Below are 18,849 nucleotides of genomic sequence, written 5' to 3'. Positions count from 1 at the left end.
CAATTAATTAGAGATTTTGTTGGATCGAGGCATGTAAAAGGAAAGATTAAATACCCCCATGGTATCCCACTGCTATTTGCGAAAATTAAATGAAGATTTATTTTCTCTGCCCTCACACTTAGTTTGGACTTTGCTGATAATTTTAAACGCTGCTGCGGAAAGCAGAACTTGTAAAAACTTGATACATTTTTCTTTTCCTAATTATTCCTCTTATCTTGATGAGCTAAGTACATTTTCTCTCAAACTTTATTAAGATAACTAAAAGAGGCATGTGTGTGTATATAAGGCAATGATTAACTTTAGGAGTGGAATATGCTGCATGAATATTCTGGCTATCTGCACACTATATAGCAGTAATCTGTAGATATAGTCAATTTATCATTATTTCCGGACAACGTGGGCAAACGTAGTGATTTTTTTAAAGGGTCTTATTCAAAACTATATCAGTTTGAATATAGACAAACCCTAGAATTTATAGAGCAGTCTGATAATGTAGAATATCCATTGACTTTGTGAATTAGTTCTGTGAAAGTTGTTTACAAATCCATGTACTGTGTTTCCCTGAAAATAAGACCCTGTCTTATATTTTGTTTGAACCCTGAAATAAATGCTTGGCCTTATTGCCATGTCCTCAAAAGCCCGGTTGGACTTATTATCAGGGGATGTCTTATTTTGCGGAAAACAGGGTAACACTCTGTGGGGTTTTTTATCTCAAAACAAAAGCAACAAAAATTTGTTTTGTGTATTTCCCAAAACTTGTTACTGTAGAAAGATACAGTAAACTTTTTTGCTTCATTGAAATATAATACACAATTAATTGAAAGCTAGAATATATATTGTATTGGAGAATATTGTGTTTGTTTGAGCCTGGGGTATAACCAAGAGAAATACGACAGGTTGGGGGGAAAATGCTACTGTACTAATCCAGATAACAAAAGCTGAATTCAAGTGATGTACAATTTATTTGTTTTATAAAAGACTTTTTCCTTCTCTGATTCAAAAAAAAAAAAATGGCAATGCATTTTTCTTAGGTATACATTTCATAATTTAGAGGAATAGACAGTTTTAATGCACCATTTAATGCACTGTTATTAAATGATTCAATGAAAATATGATATATGGAGGTGATTTATATTAATTTAACATGTTAAAAGTTTAGGGTTTGCTACATATCTTAGTCTTATTTTACTTTTGGGTTATATTTCAGTGCAGTTTTAATTTGTAGAATTTTACCCGCAGTATTATTCTTTTTTTAAAAAAATGCATTTTTAAAAAAACTCTACTTCTGCTCAGAAATGACCCTAAAAGAAAGCAGTATAATTGGAAAAAAAGGGCTTCCTTTTGGAAAGGCAAATAAATCCACTTGTCACCATTCACCTGTAGGAGAAGGAGTGGCAGATCCTGGGGGAGGAGTTAAAAGAGGGATCAGCCTAGAATCCTTACATAGTCAGAAGCAAGCGAAGTCCAACTTCCCTTGAATTCCATGAACCTTTATCTAACTCCAAGCTAACTCTTAGCTGAGAAGAATCCAGTGCATAGGCATAAGTAGCAATAAATCAATTTAATCGGACCTTCATGGGTATACCTCGTCTCTCGCGTCTGACACCACATCAGTTTTGTCCTTCCAGGGCAAAATGCAACCTATATAATCTTGCGGCTCCATGCTGCGACTTTAGGAGATCTCTGAATTTTTGCTGAGGTTGACTTCGTCTGCGATGGCTCAAGTTTTATTGGCTTCTATGACAACCCTGGGTCTGTCTCAAATTTTTATTTAGTCTGACTCATATTGCTGGGCGTACACTTGATTGGTGTTTTTGTGGTCTGAACATACTGTTGGTTTGGGTTTTCTTCAAAGCCCTGCAAGGTTGAGGGACCTCTTTCATTCTTGGAATCTGCTGGACTTGAATGAAGGACTTCTGGCTAACATAGCCGGTAGCCTTGCTGGTGCCTGGAAATAAGGAAATGGGTATGATAAAGTATACACTCAAAGGCTGAATATTCTCTTCCAAGCCACAGTGCAGTACACAGATACCTTCATGGCTTTCTGAAGAAACGAGGCTACAAGTTTTGAGAGAAGGGCTGGAATACAAGTAGTTGAAGAGTAGATGGAAGTAACCAAGCATAAGCCATGGCCCATTTTAGGGCAGTGAATTTGGAGCCAAAGCATATTTTTTGCATAGGCATCTGCTTGTTGTGGCCCGCCGGTGGCCAGCAGAGTTAGCAGCAAAGTCGGACAGTGAGGAGGTTGGGGGGGAATATGGGCCAGTCCTGGGGGCTGGGGAAAGCTTGGACAAAGACTCTGTGTTGGAGGCAGAGAGGGAGCTACACAGCAGTGAGGCAGAGGAACAGCTGGAGCCTGTTCCCAGTGTGTGCATGCGCAGAGCTACCAGAAGACAAGAATAACTAAGAAAGTAGGGTCGATTTAGGAGTAAAGCCACACCTTGGAGGTGATTGGCCCCTCCCATAGGAAACAAAAGAGGAGCAAACAGGGAGGGGTCTTTTGCAGGAAACAATTCAGTCGTTTGGTCGTTTCAAGAGTGGGAAGATCTATCCGTGACTCTGTGCCAAGTTTTACCTTGCACTGCGTTTGGAAACTAGTTACTCGGCAGCTTTCCAAGCGAGATAAGGTCTGTGTTGATAAATATTCCTTTGAAAAACTGTTTGGACAGGTCTTGCTGACTATGAATGAAAGGAATTCACAGTCGTGTAAATAAAAGGGGTTTTTGCCGGGACCAAGACTCTGCTTCCTGCTTTTTAAGAGAGCCTAGGTCAGAACACTGCTCAAGGATGGCTAGTAGACCTCTCGTAAGTTATAAGAAATCTGTTGCATTTTAGGAAATGACATCTTCATTGATCCTTAAGGTTCAACCTCATCATTATTTTGCAAGGGGAAAGAGCCAAACTTGACAGTGTTGTACCAAATCTAATATTACAGTTTGAAAAAGCACCCCATCACTTTTACTCTAGATCAGGGTGGATTAGATTTAAATCGAGCTGATTTAAATCACAATTTAAATCATGATTTAAATCACCAGTAAAAAGGCTTGATTTAAATCAACTCGATTTAAATCATAATTTTTAAAGAGCAACTGTCATCTCTGCTACTCCTTTGACCCACCGTTGACTCACCGATAGTCCCCATGTTGCAGAATATACAGCCTCATACTACATAACTAAGGCTCCATTTCATGCTGAATAAACTAAATTATTTATGTATCTTAAATAGAAAACTATCTTACGATAGATTTTCACCCCAAAAGTTTTTTATTAAAATAAATTCGATAAAAATCAAAAAAATCCAATTTAAATAAAAAAAAATCCAATTTAAATCAAAAAAATCTGATCTTTTTTTGATTTTTTTAAAAAAATCATTGATTTTTATCCACCCTGCTCTAGATCAAGAGAGGTATCCAACCTTGGCAACTTTTAATACCTGTGGTCTACAACTTCTAAAATTCCCCAGTCAGCCATGACCTGTGGGGAATTCTGGGAGTTGAAGTCCACGGGTCTTAAAGTTGCCAAGGTTGGATACCTCTCCTGATCTAGAATGAGGATGACGGTGAGTGAGAGGCAGGACCTAAAACATTATGGACAGTGATTATCTTTCATTACTAATTAATGAATGAGAGGCATTTCTATCCTTTATTCATAAATTAGAATTGTGGAATTATGGGGTTGGATAGAACCACAAAGATGATCCATCTTCTGAAAAGATTAGGAAAATCATTTTACTGATCGTTGAGGGGGTGACTGTCCAGACTTCTTAACATTCTCCAGAGATGGAGACCCCACAACCTCCACAGACTGACTGTTGTATGTGGATAGATCAAACTAGCAAGAATTGTTCTTTAAAGTGAAATGAATTTAGGTATCTATAGCTTAACACCTGTTATTTTTTCTCCCAGTTTTTGTGGGAGCAATGGAGAAGAGTCTAATCTCTATTTACACCTTTTATGTAGATGAACATTAATACTATGTCTTCCCACCACTCTGAATCTTCTCTCAGATTGAACATCTCAGGTTCCAAGTCCTCATAATGCATGTCTAAAATCTCACAAATCATTTTTGTTGGCCTGTTCTACTCTGTCAAGATAGCCTTTCGGAAATAAAGTGCCAGAATAGCAATAGGAATCGCATTTAGACTTGTATACTGCGTCACAGTGCTTTAAGCAGTTTTACAGAGTCAGCCTATTGCCCCCAACAATCAGGGTCCTCGTTTTACTGACCTCGGAAGGATGGAAGGCTGAGTCAACCTTGAGCTGGTCAAGACTGAACTGCTGATAGTCAGCAGAATTAGCCTGCAATACTGCATTCTAACCACTGTGCATCATTGGTGGGTGGGTGGAAGAAGGAAGGAAGGAAGGAAGGAAGGAAGGAAGGAAGGAAGGAAGGAAGGAAGGAAGGGCAATAGCAATAGCACTTAGACTTAGACTTATATACCGCTTCACAGGGCCTTACAGCCCTCTCTAAGCAGTTTACAGAGTCAGCCTATTGTCCCCAACAATCTGGGTCCTCATCCTTTCCACCTCAGAAGGATGGAAAGCTGAGTCAACCTTGAGCCTGGTGAGATTCAATCTGCCAAATTGCAAGTAGCCTGCAGTACTGCATTCTAACCACTGTGCCACCATGGTCCACAATTGTCCACTTTTAGTCTCATCAGCACAAAGTAAAGGTAAAGATTTTCCCTGTCCAGTCAAGTCCAACTTTAGGGGGTCATACACATCTCTGTTTCTTAGTCATGGGAAGCTAATATTGTCCGAAGACACTTCTGTGGTCAAGGGGCTGGCATGCCTATATGCCATGGTGCACGGAACCCTGTTATCTTCCCACCAAAGTGGTACCTATTTATCTGCTCACATTTGCATGCTTTTGAACTGCTAGATGTTCAGGAGCTGGAGCAAGTAACGGGAGCTCGCCCCGTCGCAGAGCGCTCGGATATTGAACCCGGGCTGCCAGCTGAATAAGCTTAGCATCCTTTAACTGCTGAGCCATTGCACCCCCCACCCCCCAAACACAGAATAGAGAAAAATTAGAACTTTGTTTTTGATACCGTGCTTCTTCAGATTTATTCCTGGATTGTGTTGGCTCTTTTAGCAGCTCTCTCACACTACTGGCTCACGTTCAGCTGGTTGTCGATAACCAGGCTTCTTCTGTTTCACCCTAGACCCGTGATGGTGTCCAGAGGTGGCACACAGCACCCTCTCTGATGGCATGCGAGTCGTTGCCCCAGTTGAGCTCCACTGTACATGTGCGCATGCCTCCTGCCAGCCAGCTGGTCTTTGGGTCTCTGCCATGCGGAGGGCCATGCGTGCATGTGCGGGGGGCGTGCAGGGGGCTGTGCGTGGATGCGTAGGGGGAGGGGCACATGCATGGACTGCGCACGTATTGCATTTTGGGGGTTCGGGTGTACATGTGCTTTCAGCACTCGGTCTGGAAACGGTTAGCCATCACTGCCCTAGACATTGTTAATCAGCATTAGAATTGTTTTATGTTAGCTAGTAGTTTGCTCACTTCTGCTTCTATGACAGCAAGGTGTTGGCATGTTTTTGTTTTCTGTATCACTGAATTTGGATAAAACCTTTGTGTTACAGAAGTCAGGGACCAGTGGAGAACTCTGTAACCTTGACCTCACAAGCTATTGGTTCACGGAGAGCCTAAGTTTCACTTCTTGAAATTCTTTTGTCTTTTAAGAGGAAACTAACAGCAAAAACCATTTGTAACATAAGAGGAGGGCCAGGTTTAAAATAATACATCTTCCTCCCTGCTTCCCTTCCAGCCTTCTGAAGATCTGATTTGCTCTCTACAACCCGAAAATGTTCAGCCAAAGCGTTGAGTATGGACAGCTCCCGGAGTACGAGAAGAGTCAAATCAAAAGGACCTTGGAACTGGGGACGGTGATGACTGTGTACAGCCTCAAGAAAAGCAATCCAGAGAGGAGAACAATTCAGGTTATTATGGAAACCAGGCAGGTGGCTTGGAGCAAAACAGCGGACAAGATAGAAGGATTTTGTGAGTATCTGCCTTCACGGCATCACTGTAAATATTGCAATTGATCGTGTCAGGCGCCGGGAGAAATCTGAAAATCTGGGCAGTTCAAATAAGCATAAAGATTTATTGCTTTTATTTATTTATTCTCTATAAGAACCTGAACTACTAACAACCAAAGCAAATGGGCGGTTGATAAGAGTCAAAGGAATTCAAGGTGGGCTGGACTTGTGGGTGCAAAGGGACTCATGACTGATGATGCGTTTGACCCCTCCTTCGGGCTCAGCCTGGTCATCACCTATAGATCACTTGCAAGCATTCTTGGAAAGGATGAGAAGACAATAGATGTTAACTACAGGTAGTCCTTGATTTAGGACAGCAATCGAGAGCAGAATTTCCGTTGTTAAGGCGATTGTTAAGTGAGCCATGCCCAATTTTACAATCTTTTTTTTTTTGCCAGAGTTGTTAAATGAATCATGCAGTCGGTAAATGAATCCGGCTTCTCCCATTGACTTTACTTTTTGGAAGCTGGCTGGGAAGGTCCCAAATAACAATCATGTGACACCAGGATGGTGCAAATACAACTGGCATGTATTTGCAATGTACAAGTATATTTTAAATACATGCCCGTTGCCAAGTTACTTGGATTTTGATCCTGTAACTGTGAGGATGCTACGTTGGTTTTAAGCACAAGAATCAAGTTGTGAGTCACTTCTTTTCAGTGCTGTTGTAACGTTGAAGAGTCCCTAAACAAGTAGTTTTAAATCGAGAACTTACATTAGATGCTCCTAATCTACCTGTTCTTTAGCATAGAGGCTGCAGGTAGCAAGAAAATGAATTTCCCCCCCCCAAGAATAGATCTTTTATTGTACATCTGTTTCCAGAATTGACACTGCTGTGCATTGGTGGCTTTAATGACACCCAAAGAAATTCTGTGTCCGTGCTTCTGTAAATTCCAGAGCACCTCTCCTGAATCAAATTGAAAAATGTTGTGCAACCCTAATAAATAATAAACTGAAATAAAGTCTGGTCATGTTAATGAGATAACACATGTGCGATGAAAAAATAATAGCTTAATGCACTGGTGCAGCTCAGCTATTGCATCACGTCATAGTTACCGTATTTTTCGGAGTATAAGATGCACCTTTCCCCCCCCCCCAAAAGGGGGTGAAAATTTAGGTGCGTCTTATACACCGAATGTAGCCCCACCCACCCACTGGTCCCCACCCTTTGGCCTCTGCCTTGCAGCCGTTACCTCCTTGCAAGCAAACAGCAAGAAAAAACAGCTCCTTTCAGCTTCAGCACAGCCTAATTAGCACAAGTTGATTGGTCTCAGCTGATTTGCTCTCAGCTGATTTGCACAGGGCTCTGCTGCTTGCTGCAAAGAGGTAAATTGCTGGAGCAGATTTTTTTTCCCGTGTGCTAATCAAGCTGTGCTGAAAATGAAACTGAAAGTAAAGCAGGCTGTTTGCTGCAACGAGGCAAAATTGCTGGGAGGCAGAGGGAGATTTCTTTTTCTTCTTTTCCTCACCAAAAAAGGTAGGTGCGTCTTATACTCTGAAAAATATGGTATGTAGTAGTAAGGTGTACCAAATAAAGTTATCCGTTTATAGTTTTGGCAATTGATGCAGCACACATAGTTAATCTCCATAAAGAAAAGCCTATGATGTTAAAGCTTCCTTTAATTGGTGAAAATAGTTATTAATCAGTGGCTGTACATGTAAAACATAATTTAGCATGCGCATCTTGGTCGATCTACTACATGAACTGGAAGGAACTTCCCTTTTCACAATTACTAGCGCAGTTGTTAATATCTCAAGATAAGATCAGAATATAGTCACGTTGATAAGATATTCATCATGTTTGTACAAATGCTTCAAAATCAGATGACATTTATATGTTGCTCGTTTGCTTATCCGTCTGTCCGTCCGTCCATCCATCCATCCATCCCATTCAATTTTTGACCTGCCACCATAGCATAAAAGCATGTTAATTGGAGACTAGAAGTTATATCCAGTGTGTTTTTATGAAGGGCCCTGAGCTTGGTTGTTTTCTTGCAGCCATTTTATTACTCAAACTAGGTAACATTGTCAATAACACTGTATCTGGTAACACTGATGATATTACCTAGTGTGGCAACAAAACGCCTGCAAGAAAACAACCAAGCTCAGAGAGCACCAAAGATTCCTCATTTCAACCCTGAGCTACAAATTTTGTCCTTTAATAGTGGTGTTTTTTAAAATAGTAGCTAAAGAATTAAGTTTTATGGGTAGTCCTTGGCTTAGATCCATTCAGTGGCCATTCTTGAGCTGTGGAGACGCGGTGGTTAGGAACAAGAAGTTTATCCATGGTGGTGCAGTGGTTAGAGTGCCGTCCTGTAGGCTACTGCTGTTGACTGCCGGCTGCCTGCAGTTTGGCAGTTCGAACCTCGCCAGGCTCAAGGTTGACTCAGCCTTCCATCCTTCCGAGGTGGGTAAAATGAGGACCCAGATTGTTGGGGGCAAGTTGCTGACTCTGTAAACCACTTAGAGAGGGCTGTAAAAGCACTGTGAAGCGGTGTATAAGTCTACGTGCTGTTGCTATGGCTAGTCAAAATTACAGCGATACTGAAAAAAGGAACATGTGACCGATCCTTGAAGTTTTGGCCATTGCAGCCTCCCTGCGATCACATGACCATAAACCGGGCACTCGGATGTCAAGCTTGTGATTATGGCATCACAGAGAGCCGTGGTTACAAGATCGCCATTTGCGAATTTCCTTGCTGGCTTCCGACAAGGAAAGTCAGTGGGGAAGCCTGCAGGCAAGGTCAGGAGCGGATCTGGTCAGATCCTCTCATTCTTCTGTGTTCGCGCTCTGCTATCCACTTACTAGCCTGTCCATGTTTGCGTGGCACCATGCCCAACATCGCCTGGCCTTCCTGTACTTGCACTGTCTTTCCTCAGGCTATCCTAAACCACATGCAACCTGCACAGAGCCTCCTCCGTCCTTCCACAGCCCCCCCATCCGCTCCTTTACTGGGTCTCCTGCCATGTCCCCCTTCATAACCAGTGCATCTTGGGGTTATGACGGCAACCAAGACTGCTGGGATTATTGTCACTAAGCAATGTGGTCCTCAGGGCTTTGCACTTTTAAGACTCGCTTAGCGATGGCAGTTCTAGTCTCGATTGCCGTCGTAACCCGAGGACCACCTCTACCAGTGTTACCATTTCCAAATGAATACATTTCTTTTTGATTCAAGCGGACTGGAATTTAAGCGGGTCTCAAAGAGTGCATTTCAAATTGAACCAGATTTTTTTCATCAGCACGCAGAAAGGTAGAATTATCTTGGTTTCATGCATGACTGCAGTTTAAAATAACTTTTTTAAAAAAGTGTTAAAGTATTAGTAAGAACGAAATTCCCTCTGCAATTGGGCTTACATTCATTCTTTAAAAATAGCGGTCTTGAAGCTAGCATGTGTATATATAGTATATATAGTATGTATATATATATATATATATAACATTAAAAATATTATCTTCTGTGGCAAAAATAAAAAAAAACATTTTTATTGCTGATTTGGAAATGTATTTTTTACTTTTATTGTTGTGAGTTTTTGTATAATGCTTATGGGAAAGTATGGGGTTTTACATTTTTATCCCACGTTATTTATCAGTGTAATTCTATTCGGAATTGTTGACTTACAATGAAAAGGTAAAGGGGATGCGGTGGCTCAGTGGCTAAGATGCTGAGCTTTCGATCAGAAAGGTTGGCAGTTCGGCGGTTCGAATCCCTAGCGCCGTGTAACGGAGTGAGCTCCCGTTACTTGCCCCAGCTTCTTTACATATTATATTACATTAAATATATTGCATTAAAAATATTATCTTCTGTGGCAAAAATAAAAAAAAACATTTTTATTGCAGATTTGGAAATGTATTTTTTACTTTTATTGTTGTGAGTTTTTGTATAATGCTTGTGGGAAACTTATGTGGTTTTACATTTTTATCCCACGTTATTTATCAGCGTAATTCTATTTAGAATTGTTGACTTACAATTAGGTAACTTCAAATCATCAGGAGTAAAAGCTTAAACTAATTACAGTAAGCTTTGTGGTTGAAAAATTTGCAGTTTTCATAGTGAAAGCAGCATGTTGCAAATCATACACTGTACAAATCAGAATGAAACTGCCTGTTGGGGAAAAAAAATCACACGTAGACCTAATAAAAAATTCAACACACCTTTGAACAGTAGAAAAAAAGAAAGAGAGTTTTATAACACAGCAAGGAGGTGCAACATATAAAACATGTGTAAAATTCTGTTCTTGCTTTGTACGTGTGTAAAATAATTAAACTTAAATAGATACAAAATCTTGTTTAGGTTTTATGGGCCTTCTATTGAATGCAACACTCCTCCTAATTTAATTATTCTTAAATTGATAACTTTAGGAGGTGTGGACTTCAGCTCCCAGAATTCTCCAGCCGATTCTGGATGTTCACAAGTCCAAATCGTAAGAGTTGCCAACTTTACTTAAGAGCATTACCTTAAAGCATTACCTTAGAGCATTACCTTAAAGCTCTTCGACATATTATAAGACTGTGTTATAATTTATTAGAACAAGACACGTTCAGTTTGGACCATTGCTTCCTGCTGGTTGATGTTCTTGTCCTTTTTTTAAAAAAAATTTTTGTAACCTGATTTTTCTGCATGATATAATCTTTGATTGAAATAAACTACCTTTTTTTTTTTTTTGCAAAAAGTGTTTTTTTTATTTTTTTCTCCAAACATACAAATTACATCTTTTCGGAACAGAGCTTTGGTCTGGTCATCAATTTGTTCAATTTTTTGTCATCTTTAACAAAATTGTATATATTCTATTTTGCCATAACACTTATTTCTCAATCTTAAATCACATATTCAAGTAATACCATTTTCGAAAGAGTTTACTCATATTTACTTAATCAAAACAATTACCCTTCTATTAACCCACCTAAAATCTTAATTCAATTAATAACTCATAATACATTTATCAAATTTAAATCTTATCTCTAATCTTAAAAATATAGCAATTTAACATTTGACATTTAGACATAGTTCTTAATTCAAATAATGCTGTTTAATACAATTTCCTGATTATTTCCCTAAATTCTATCTACTGTATTTACCCATACCATTTATATAACACCAATTAAGTAATTTTTGTTTGTAAATCATAATCATATATTGTTTCAGTTTTCTTTTCTTTTTTGCTTAAGTAAAAAATGTCCAAATTATTACTATTGTTATACATATCTAAACAATATCCCAATTATTATAGCTATTGATTTTCTCAAATAATACCTTCCAACATCTTAATAAAAATTGATTCATTATGTCCATTAATATGCCATTAATGTGCCGTCGGCCAAACAATGTTGACTGGCGGCCCCCAGGGGGAGAGCCTTCTCTGTGGGGGCACCTGCCATCTGGAATGAGCTCCCCCTGGAGATACGGAGGATCCAAGATTTACGCATCTTCCGCCGTGCCCTAAAAACATTTTTATTTCAACAGGCTGGTCTGGCCTAACTCTCCCTTTTAAACTGGGTTTTAAATGTTTTTAGATAAATTGGATGTCTTAAATTTTTTGAGCCCAAATTATTTAATCTGTTTTTAAAAGTTTTTAACTTTTGTATGTTCTTTGTATTTTTATCTTGGCTGTTACCGCCCTGAGTCCTCCGGGAGTAGGGCGGTATAAAAATATGATAAATAAATAAATAAATAAATAATAAATAAATAATATGTTTTCTTTTTACATAATCTTTAACCTTTTCTTTTATTCCACTGTTAATCCCAGTGTAATCATCTATTGAAATAAACTACTTCATAGCCAATTGAACTAATTGGTTCTTACTCCCAAGGAACGGGGCATAGCATTGCAGTGTGGGCATTCTTTTAGATGTTTGATCTCTTTCAGGGGCTGATGTCCCATGCCCCAGCATTTCGAAAAATGTGCAAAAACATCTACCATTCCAGTTTGCGGGTTTTTTTGCCTTCCTGCCACAAATATAGAGTTGGATCATGGCCTCCCCCCCCCCCCCTTCAAAGCAGACTATTAACTGGTTCACTGCAAATTTTGGCTTGTCTTTTTTTAATCCAATCCAAAATGTAACTTGTTTGTTATATAGTTCATAAAACTGTTTATGACAAACAGCTTTTGTGGGTGATCCGTTCTGAACATACCGCAGGACTTGTGCCTAGAATCCTGAATTTTGCAACATAAAAGAAAACGTTGATGGTGAATTATTCTTTGGTTTTAAAAGATGCTGCTTGGTTTCCTCTAAGGATAGTTAAGAATACATTTTACTCAGGGGTGGGTTCTAAATTTTTTTATTACCGGTTCTGTGGGTGTGGCTTATTTTGTGGGTGTGGCTTGATGGTCATGTGACAATTCTTTTTTTTAAAAAAAAATTATTGATAAAAAAATATACTAACAAAAACAAATACATTAAGACAACATACAAAACAAACAAACATCAAGAGAACTACAAGAGAAAGACGATACTGATTACTATTTAGTGTGGCAAAGATGGTACAGCTGGCTGGGGGGAAAAACAGGAAAATAAAAATGATTATTGACTACTTAATAGGAATGTATAAAATTAAGCAAAGAGTGAATTATAATGTTCTATATACAAATATGTAAATATGTAAATATAGATATAGATACGAATAGAGAATGATAAAAGAAATAGGAAAATAATCCACCGATGTAGCAACTTTCAGAGTCAGTCATGGGACTGAATTGATGTTTGTTTTGTGATGGTCATGTGACAATTCTTTAGGATTTAGCAGAGGTACTGGTCTACCAGGCTTTTAATTGCTTGCAGAGCTGTACAGGTCTACCCATTTGTTTTTGGATGCATCGGTCTACCCATTTGTTTTTGGAGGCACCGGTCTACTCATTTGTTTTTGGAGGCACCGGTCTACTCATTTGTTTTTGGAGGCACCAGTCTACTCATTTGTTTTTGGAGGCACCGGTCTACCACCACACTGCCTTTTAACACTGATCAGCTGTAGGGTGGCCTTTTGAAGCCCCGCGGCAAGAGTTTAAACAGTTTTTTTCCTTCTAGCCAATCAGCTGGGACCCGGGAGGCAGCAATAGATTGGGGGTGGGCCCAAATAAAAGGTAAGAATAACGCAGGGGGGCGTGGGGGCAGGAGGGGCCAGCTCCCAAACAAAGAGAACCGGTTCGGTGACATCATATCGTCACCGCTACCGGCTCGGCCGAACTGGGAGGAACCCTTACCACTGATTTTACTGCTTTCCAGCATCTCAAAAATATTACGGCTTACTGAATTAAAGTTGTATATTATTCCTTTTCCTCTTTGTCTTAGATGCAAGCACTTGCATCTAAACTGCTTATAAATTTGCTCAGAATTTCTGAGTCTAACTTTTATTTTTACAGTCTCATTTTACACACACACACACACACACACACACACACACCCGTGTAAGCATTTTTGTTGAATCTGGTGTCGGGTTATTATTGGAGCTTGATTGTAACAGAGCACTTTGAAATGCAGAATTATCAGGCAATCTTAAGGTTATGCCATGTCATGGCTAATTTATATTATTGTTAACACTGAAGATGTGAGACAGATGAAAATTCAGATAAGGGAGGTAGGATGTTCCTTTGAAAGACTTGTTGGGTGTGCACCAGGTTTTGCACAAGAAATGCTTTTGACACCTTTTTGCACACCTCTGAGGACAGGTATCTGAGCATGTGGGAACTCCCTTTACTGCTTTCCTGGTAGAATCCTTGGTGCTCTCTGAGCTTGGTTGTTTGATGGCAAGATGTTTCATTACCCGACTAGATAACTTCATCAGTGGTAGTAGGGAGTGGGGTTTGTTCTCTGTTTATATATAGTAGATTGCCCTATCAGTGTTGGTGGGAGTATGATTTTCTCCTTGGTAGTTCCTTGATTAGGGTTTTGGTTTCCACTTGATTGGCTGATATTAATCCCCACACTCGCCAGCACTGAGAATGTTACTTAGCTGGATAATGAAATGTCTACAAGAAAAGCACCACACTCAGAGAGCACCAAAGGACTCCATAGCTCATCTCTGAGCTACAGATATTCTCCTCCATTGCTCTTTTCTCAAATGTCTGTGATTATGCCACTAATACATATCCAATATTACCTACTTAGGGACTTGTCGATGCAAGGAATGACTTTACTCTCACCGCCAAGTCACAGACCCCTGTAGTTCTATTGAGTAAACGTTTGTATCACCAGTGAGTAAAGATGACAAGTGGAAGTCCTCCAGTAATTTCTATAAACCCATCCCTTTTGACAACAGAAGAAAATGGCATGGCAAAATACCCAAGTAGCAACCTTGGGAGCAAGAGATCCTGTCCAGATCCAGGTATCGCTGGATCTGAAGGAAAGAAGAGAGCCTTTCTTTAAACATGAAAGGGAAGATCAAAGGCGAGCAAAGGAAGCCAAAATTACATACTCATAGAAGCCACAGCTGTTAGGTCACTGGCATAGGACAACATGTGGACAGTTCTGAACCAGTTAAAGCCTGCTGAGATAACCAAGAGTCAGGATGTGGAAGTAGGAATGAGAAGAATCTCTTCTTATTCATTATACTAACAAAGAGGGGGACCTTGTGAAATTGTGAAAGCTTTTCTTGAATAGTCTTTAAAATGGAATATATTGGAGAAATCCCAAAGGTGCTCTTTCAGGAGGCAACTGGACTTCTTTGTTTTTTGTTTTTTTTCTTTTGAAGACGTTTTGCTTCTCATCCAAGAAGCTCCTTCAACAAGAAAGTCCAGTTGCCTCTTGAAAAAGCACCTTTGGGACAACGATGACCTGGATGACTGAGAATCTCTACGGACTTTTAGCAATATTGGAGAAATAGTAACTAAATTGGATTGTTTGCCCTGCTCTAGGCTGCTGTACTCCATGCAAAATAGCATGGGGAAAAAAGCAATCCCTCAAGTTTCATATACCCTGTCACATGATGGCCATGGTGGACACTTCACCAAATTATTTAACACTGGAATTATTGCTTCAAAGTGTTCCATGTTTTACTGATCTCTTGGCAGCTGAGAGAAAGAGAAAGTGGTGGACATCCTCTAGTAAGGCAGGATATTTGGCTATTCTCCCCCATCTTCTCTACCATTGGAAGATGGTGCAGACCTTGCTTGTAATCTGACTTTGTTGACTTCTGGTTGTTGGAAGCCAGCTGGGAAGGCCTTAAATGGCGACCATAGGACCCTGGGATGCCGCAACCATTTTAAATGCATGCCACTTGCCCAGAGCCTGAATTGAGACCCTGGAAAGAGTGCAGAGAAGAGCAACAAAGATGATTAGGCGTCTGGAGGCGAAAGCCTATGAGGAATAATTGAGAGAACTGGGAATGTCTAGTCGAACGATAGAAGGACTAGGAGTGACATGATAAGGTAAAGGTAAAGGTTCCCCTCGCACATAATGTGCCAGTTGTTCCCAACTCTAGGGGGCGGTACTCATCTCCATTTCAAAACCGAAGAGCCAGCGCTGTCCGAAGATGTCTCCGTGGTCATGTAGCCGGCATGACTCAACGCCAAAGGCGCATGGAACGCTGTTACCTTCCCATCAAAGGTGCTCCCTATTTTTCTCCTTGCATTTTTTACGTGCTTTCGATCTGCTAGGTTGGCAGAAGCTGGGACAAGTAACGGGAGCTCACCCAGTTATGCGGCACTAGGGATTTGAACCGTTAAACTGTCAACCTTTCGATCGACAAGTTCAGCGCCTTAGCCACTGTCTTCTAATACTTGAGCGGCTCTCACAGAGAAGAGGGGATTGATTTATTCTCCAAAGTACCCTCAGGGCAAGTCAAGAAGATCTTTAAAGGAAGATCCAATTTAGAACTAAGGAGAAATTTCCTGACAGTGAGAACAGTTAATCAATGGAACGTCTTGCCTCTGGAAGTGCTCCAACACTGGAAGTTTTCATGAAGAGACTGGACAGCCATTTGTTGGGAATGATAAGGTCTCCTCCTCAAGCAGTGATTTTGGACTAGAAGACCTTCCATAATAGGGTTGTTATTATAGGGAATAATTATTATAGCAAATAATAACCCTATTATTCACGATGTAAAAAAGATGTGGAGACTCTAGAAAGAGTGCAGAGAAGAGCAACAAAGATGATGAGGGGACTGGAGGTGAAAACTTACGAAGAACGGTTGCTGGAATTGGGTATGTCTAGTTTGATGAAACTAGATGAAAGGGATGCGGTGGCTCAATGGCTAAGATGCTGAACTTGTTGATCGAAAGGTTGGCAGTTCAGTGGTTCAAATCCCTAGTGCTGGGTAACGGGGTGAGCTCCCATTACTTGTCCCAACTTCTGCCAACCTAGCAGTTCGAAAGCACGTAAAAAAAAAATGCAAGCAGAAAAATAGGGACCACCTTTGGTGGGAAGTTAATAACGTTCCATGTGCCTTTGGCGTTGAGTCATGCCGGCCACACGACCTCGGAGACGTCTTCGGACAGCGCTGGCTCTTCGGCTTTGAAACGGAGATGAGTACCGCCCCCTAGAGTCGGGAACGACTAGCACATATGTGCGAGGGGAACCTTTACATTTTACCTTAGTTTAATGAAAAGAAGGACGAAGGGTGACATGATAGCAGTGTTCCGATATCTCAGGGGCTGCCACAAAGAAGAGGGAGTCAAGCTGTCCTCCAAAGCCCCTGAGGGCAGGACAAGAAGCAATGGGTGGAAACTAATCAAAGAGAGAAGCAACCTGGAATTAAGGAGAAGCTTCCTAGCAGTGAGGACAATTAACCAGTGGAACAGCTGGCCTTCAGAAGTTGTAGGGGCTTCATCACTGGAGGTTTTTAAGAACAGTCACTTGTCTGAAATGGTATAGGGTCTCCTATTTGAGAAGTGGGGCTGGACCAAAAGTCCTCCAAGATCCTTTCCAGCTCTGTTCTGATTGATTGACTTGTTGTAAAGTCTACGCCAGGGCTTTTAGCAGAAGGCAAGCTTTGGTGCTTCTTGCCTCTCCTCAAGGAGGCAGGTTCGCACTAAAACAGAGGTGAGATTAAGCCGGTTCAGACCAGTTTGGGCGAACTGGTAGTAGCGACTTGGTTGGGTCTGCCCGCCCGCCCGCGCGCAATCCCGTCCTATATTGCGGTGTTTTGTGACGCCGCATCCATATGCGGATGGCGCACGCGTGCATGGATGGCGCGTGAGAGCAAATTGCCGTGTTTTGTGACGCCGCACGCATGTGCGGATGGTGCGCTCACATTTCCAGCGCTGCGTATGTGAAGCCCACCTTCTGCACTAAAACCATAGCAAGGTGCCATTTCAGATCCTCTCTCCAATTGCTGGTTCCCGAGCGGGAGAAAGCTGTTGACTTTCCTCCACTATCACTGAACTGTCACTTCTGCCTTCCTGGGTGATTCATGACGGAGCAAACCTACCCCTTATTAGATTCACGGACACTTCCTCTTTGGTGAGAAGCTGCAGCTCTGCAAATGTCATTTTATCTCTCTTGCACGCTTAAGAGTTGTAACTTCGGGTTCGATGGGCTAGCAAGCCCGCCAAGGTGCGAGAATCTGTATCCTACGACGACGCTGCGTTTTTACGCACCCGAACAGGCTTATTTATTTTATTTTATTTTTATTTTATTTTATTAAATTTCTATACCGCCCTTCCCCCGAAGGACTCAGGGCGGTGAACAGCCACAAGATAAAAACACATAAATACAAAAATTTAAAAACAAATAAAAACAAATTAAATAATTTGGCTGAATTTAAAATACCCCATAATTTAAAACAAATTAAAATTTACATTTAAAAAGGGGAGAGGATTTAGGCCAGGCCAGCTTGATGAAATAAAAAAGTCTTAAGCGCGCGACGGAAGGTGCCCAGATCCGCGATCCTCCGTATCTCCAGAGGATCGTCCGGGATCCTCCGTATCTGCTTAAAAATACATCTTGTTCTAAAAGCCATTTTCGAAGAGAATCGCAGCTTTTCCTGTTCTTAAAAGGCAGGCTGCCATTTTCCCCCCTTCTTTCAGTTGTTCTTGTCTGCAGTGTCATTCATTGCTTAAAGCTACACTTCCTGACCCAGGGAGGGGTGGGGGCAGGCAGAGTGTCCCCACCCATCTTGGGGTTTTTTTGGTATTTTTTGGGGGGTATATCTCTTTGGAAATAAGCCACGCAAACAGCTGTTGCTCCAGCTGCATACTTTACTGGGTGCTCTTCGGATGGTTTAAAGTTTAAATATAGTCCGTCCCTCTGCAAAAGTTATTGTGCTAATATAGCACAAAACATCCATTTCCTCTTTTTTCCACACGGCAGCCCTGCAGTGGCCCGCAGACGTAACTCAGTATTTGCTGTTCTCACAACATCTGGAGGCAAGTTATTCTACTGGTTAATTGTTCTCACTGTCAGGAAATGTCTCCTTAGTTCTAGCAAGTTAAAGTCCGTAGAGATTCTCAGTCATCCAGGTCATGGTTGTCCCAAAGGTAGTGCAGCAGACTAAAGCACTGTTATTAACATCAGCTGTCTGCAATTACTGCAAGTTCAAATCTCACCAGGCTCAAGGTTGACTCAGCCTTCCATCCTTTCAAAGGTAGGTGAAATGAGGACCCAGATTGTGGGGGCAATAAGCTGACTTTGTATAAATATACAAAAGTATGAAGGCTATTGCTTAACGCACTGTAAGCCGCCCTGAGTCTCCGGAGAAGGGCGGCATATAAATCAAATTAAAAAAAAAAAAAAAGGTGCTTTTGTTTTCAGGAGGCAACTTCTCATCCAAGAAGCTTCTTCAGCTCTGGCAGAGATCGTAGGGAATGGAAGGATTTATTTTTCTTGCAGACAGCAAGAAATCTGCATCCTTTTAGAAGGTCGTTGAAGCCC

General features: G+C 40.9%; 1 protein-coding gene across 1 annotated transcript in view; it reads left to right on the top strand.

Moving 5' to 3' along the window:
- PLCG2 (phospholipase C gamma 2) overlaps positions 1-18,849 on the top strand; it is a 106,056-nt gene that overhangs the window by 13,737 nt on the left and 73,470 nt on the right. The window contains exon 2 of the mRNA XM_070952877.1: positions 5,777-6,009. Within this exon, the coding sequence (XP_070808978.1) occupies positions 5,814-6,009 (196 nt within the window). The 5' untranslated portion in view covers positions 5,777-5,813. The remainder of the gene's footprint in view (positions 1-5,776; positions 6,010-18,849) is intronic.

This window comes from Pituophis catenifer, unplaced genomic scaffold (assembly GCF_029215685.1).
Source record: "Pituophis catenifer annectens isolate HBS135680 unplaced genomic scaffold, rPitCat1.0.hap2 SCAF_13, whole genome shotgun sequence".
NCBI lineage: Eukaryota > Metazoa > Chordata > Lepidosauria > Squamata > Colubridae > Pituophis > Pituophis catenifer.
The sequence above is the reverse complement of the archived record's forward strand: the minus strand, read 5'-3'. Positions and strand labels throughout refer to the sequence as shown.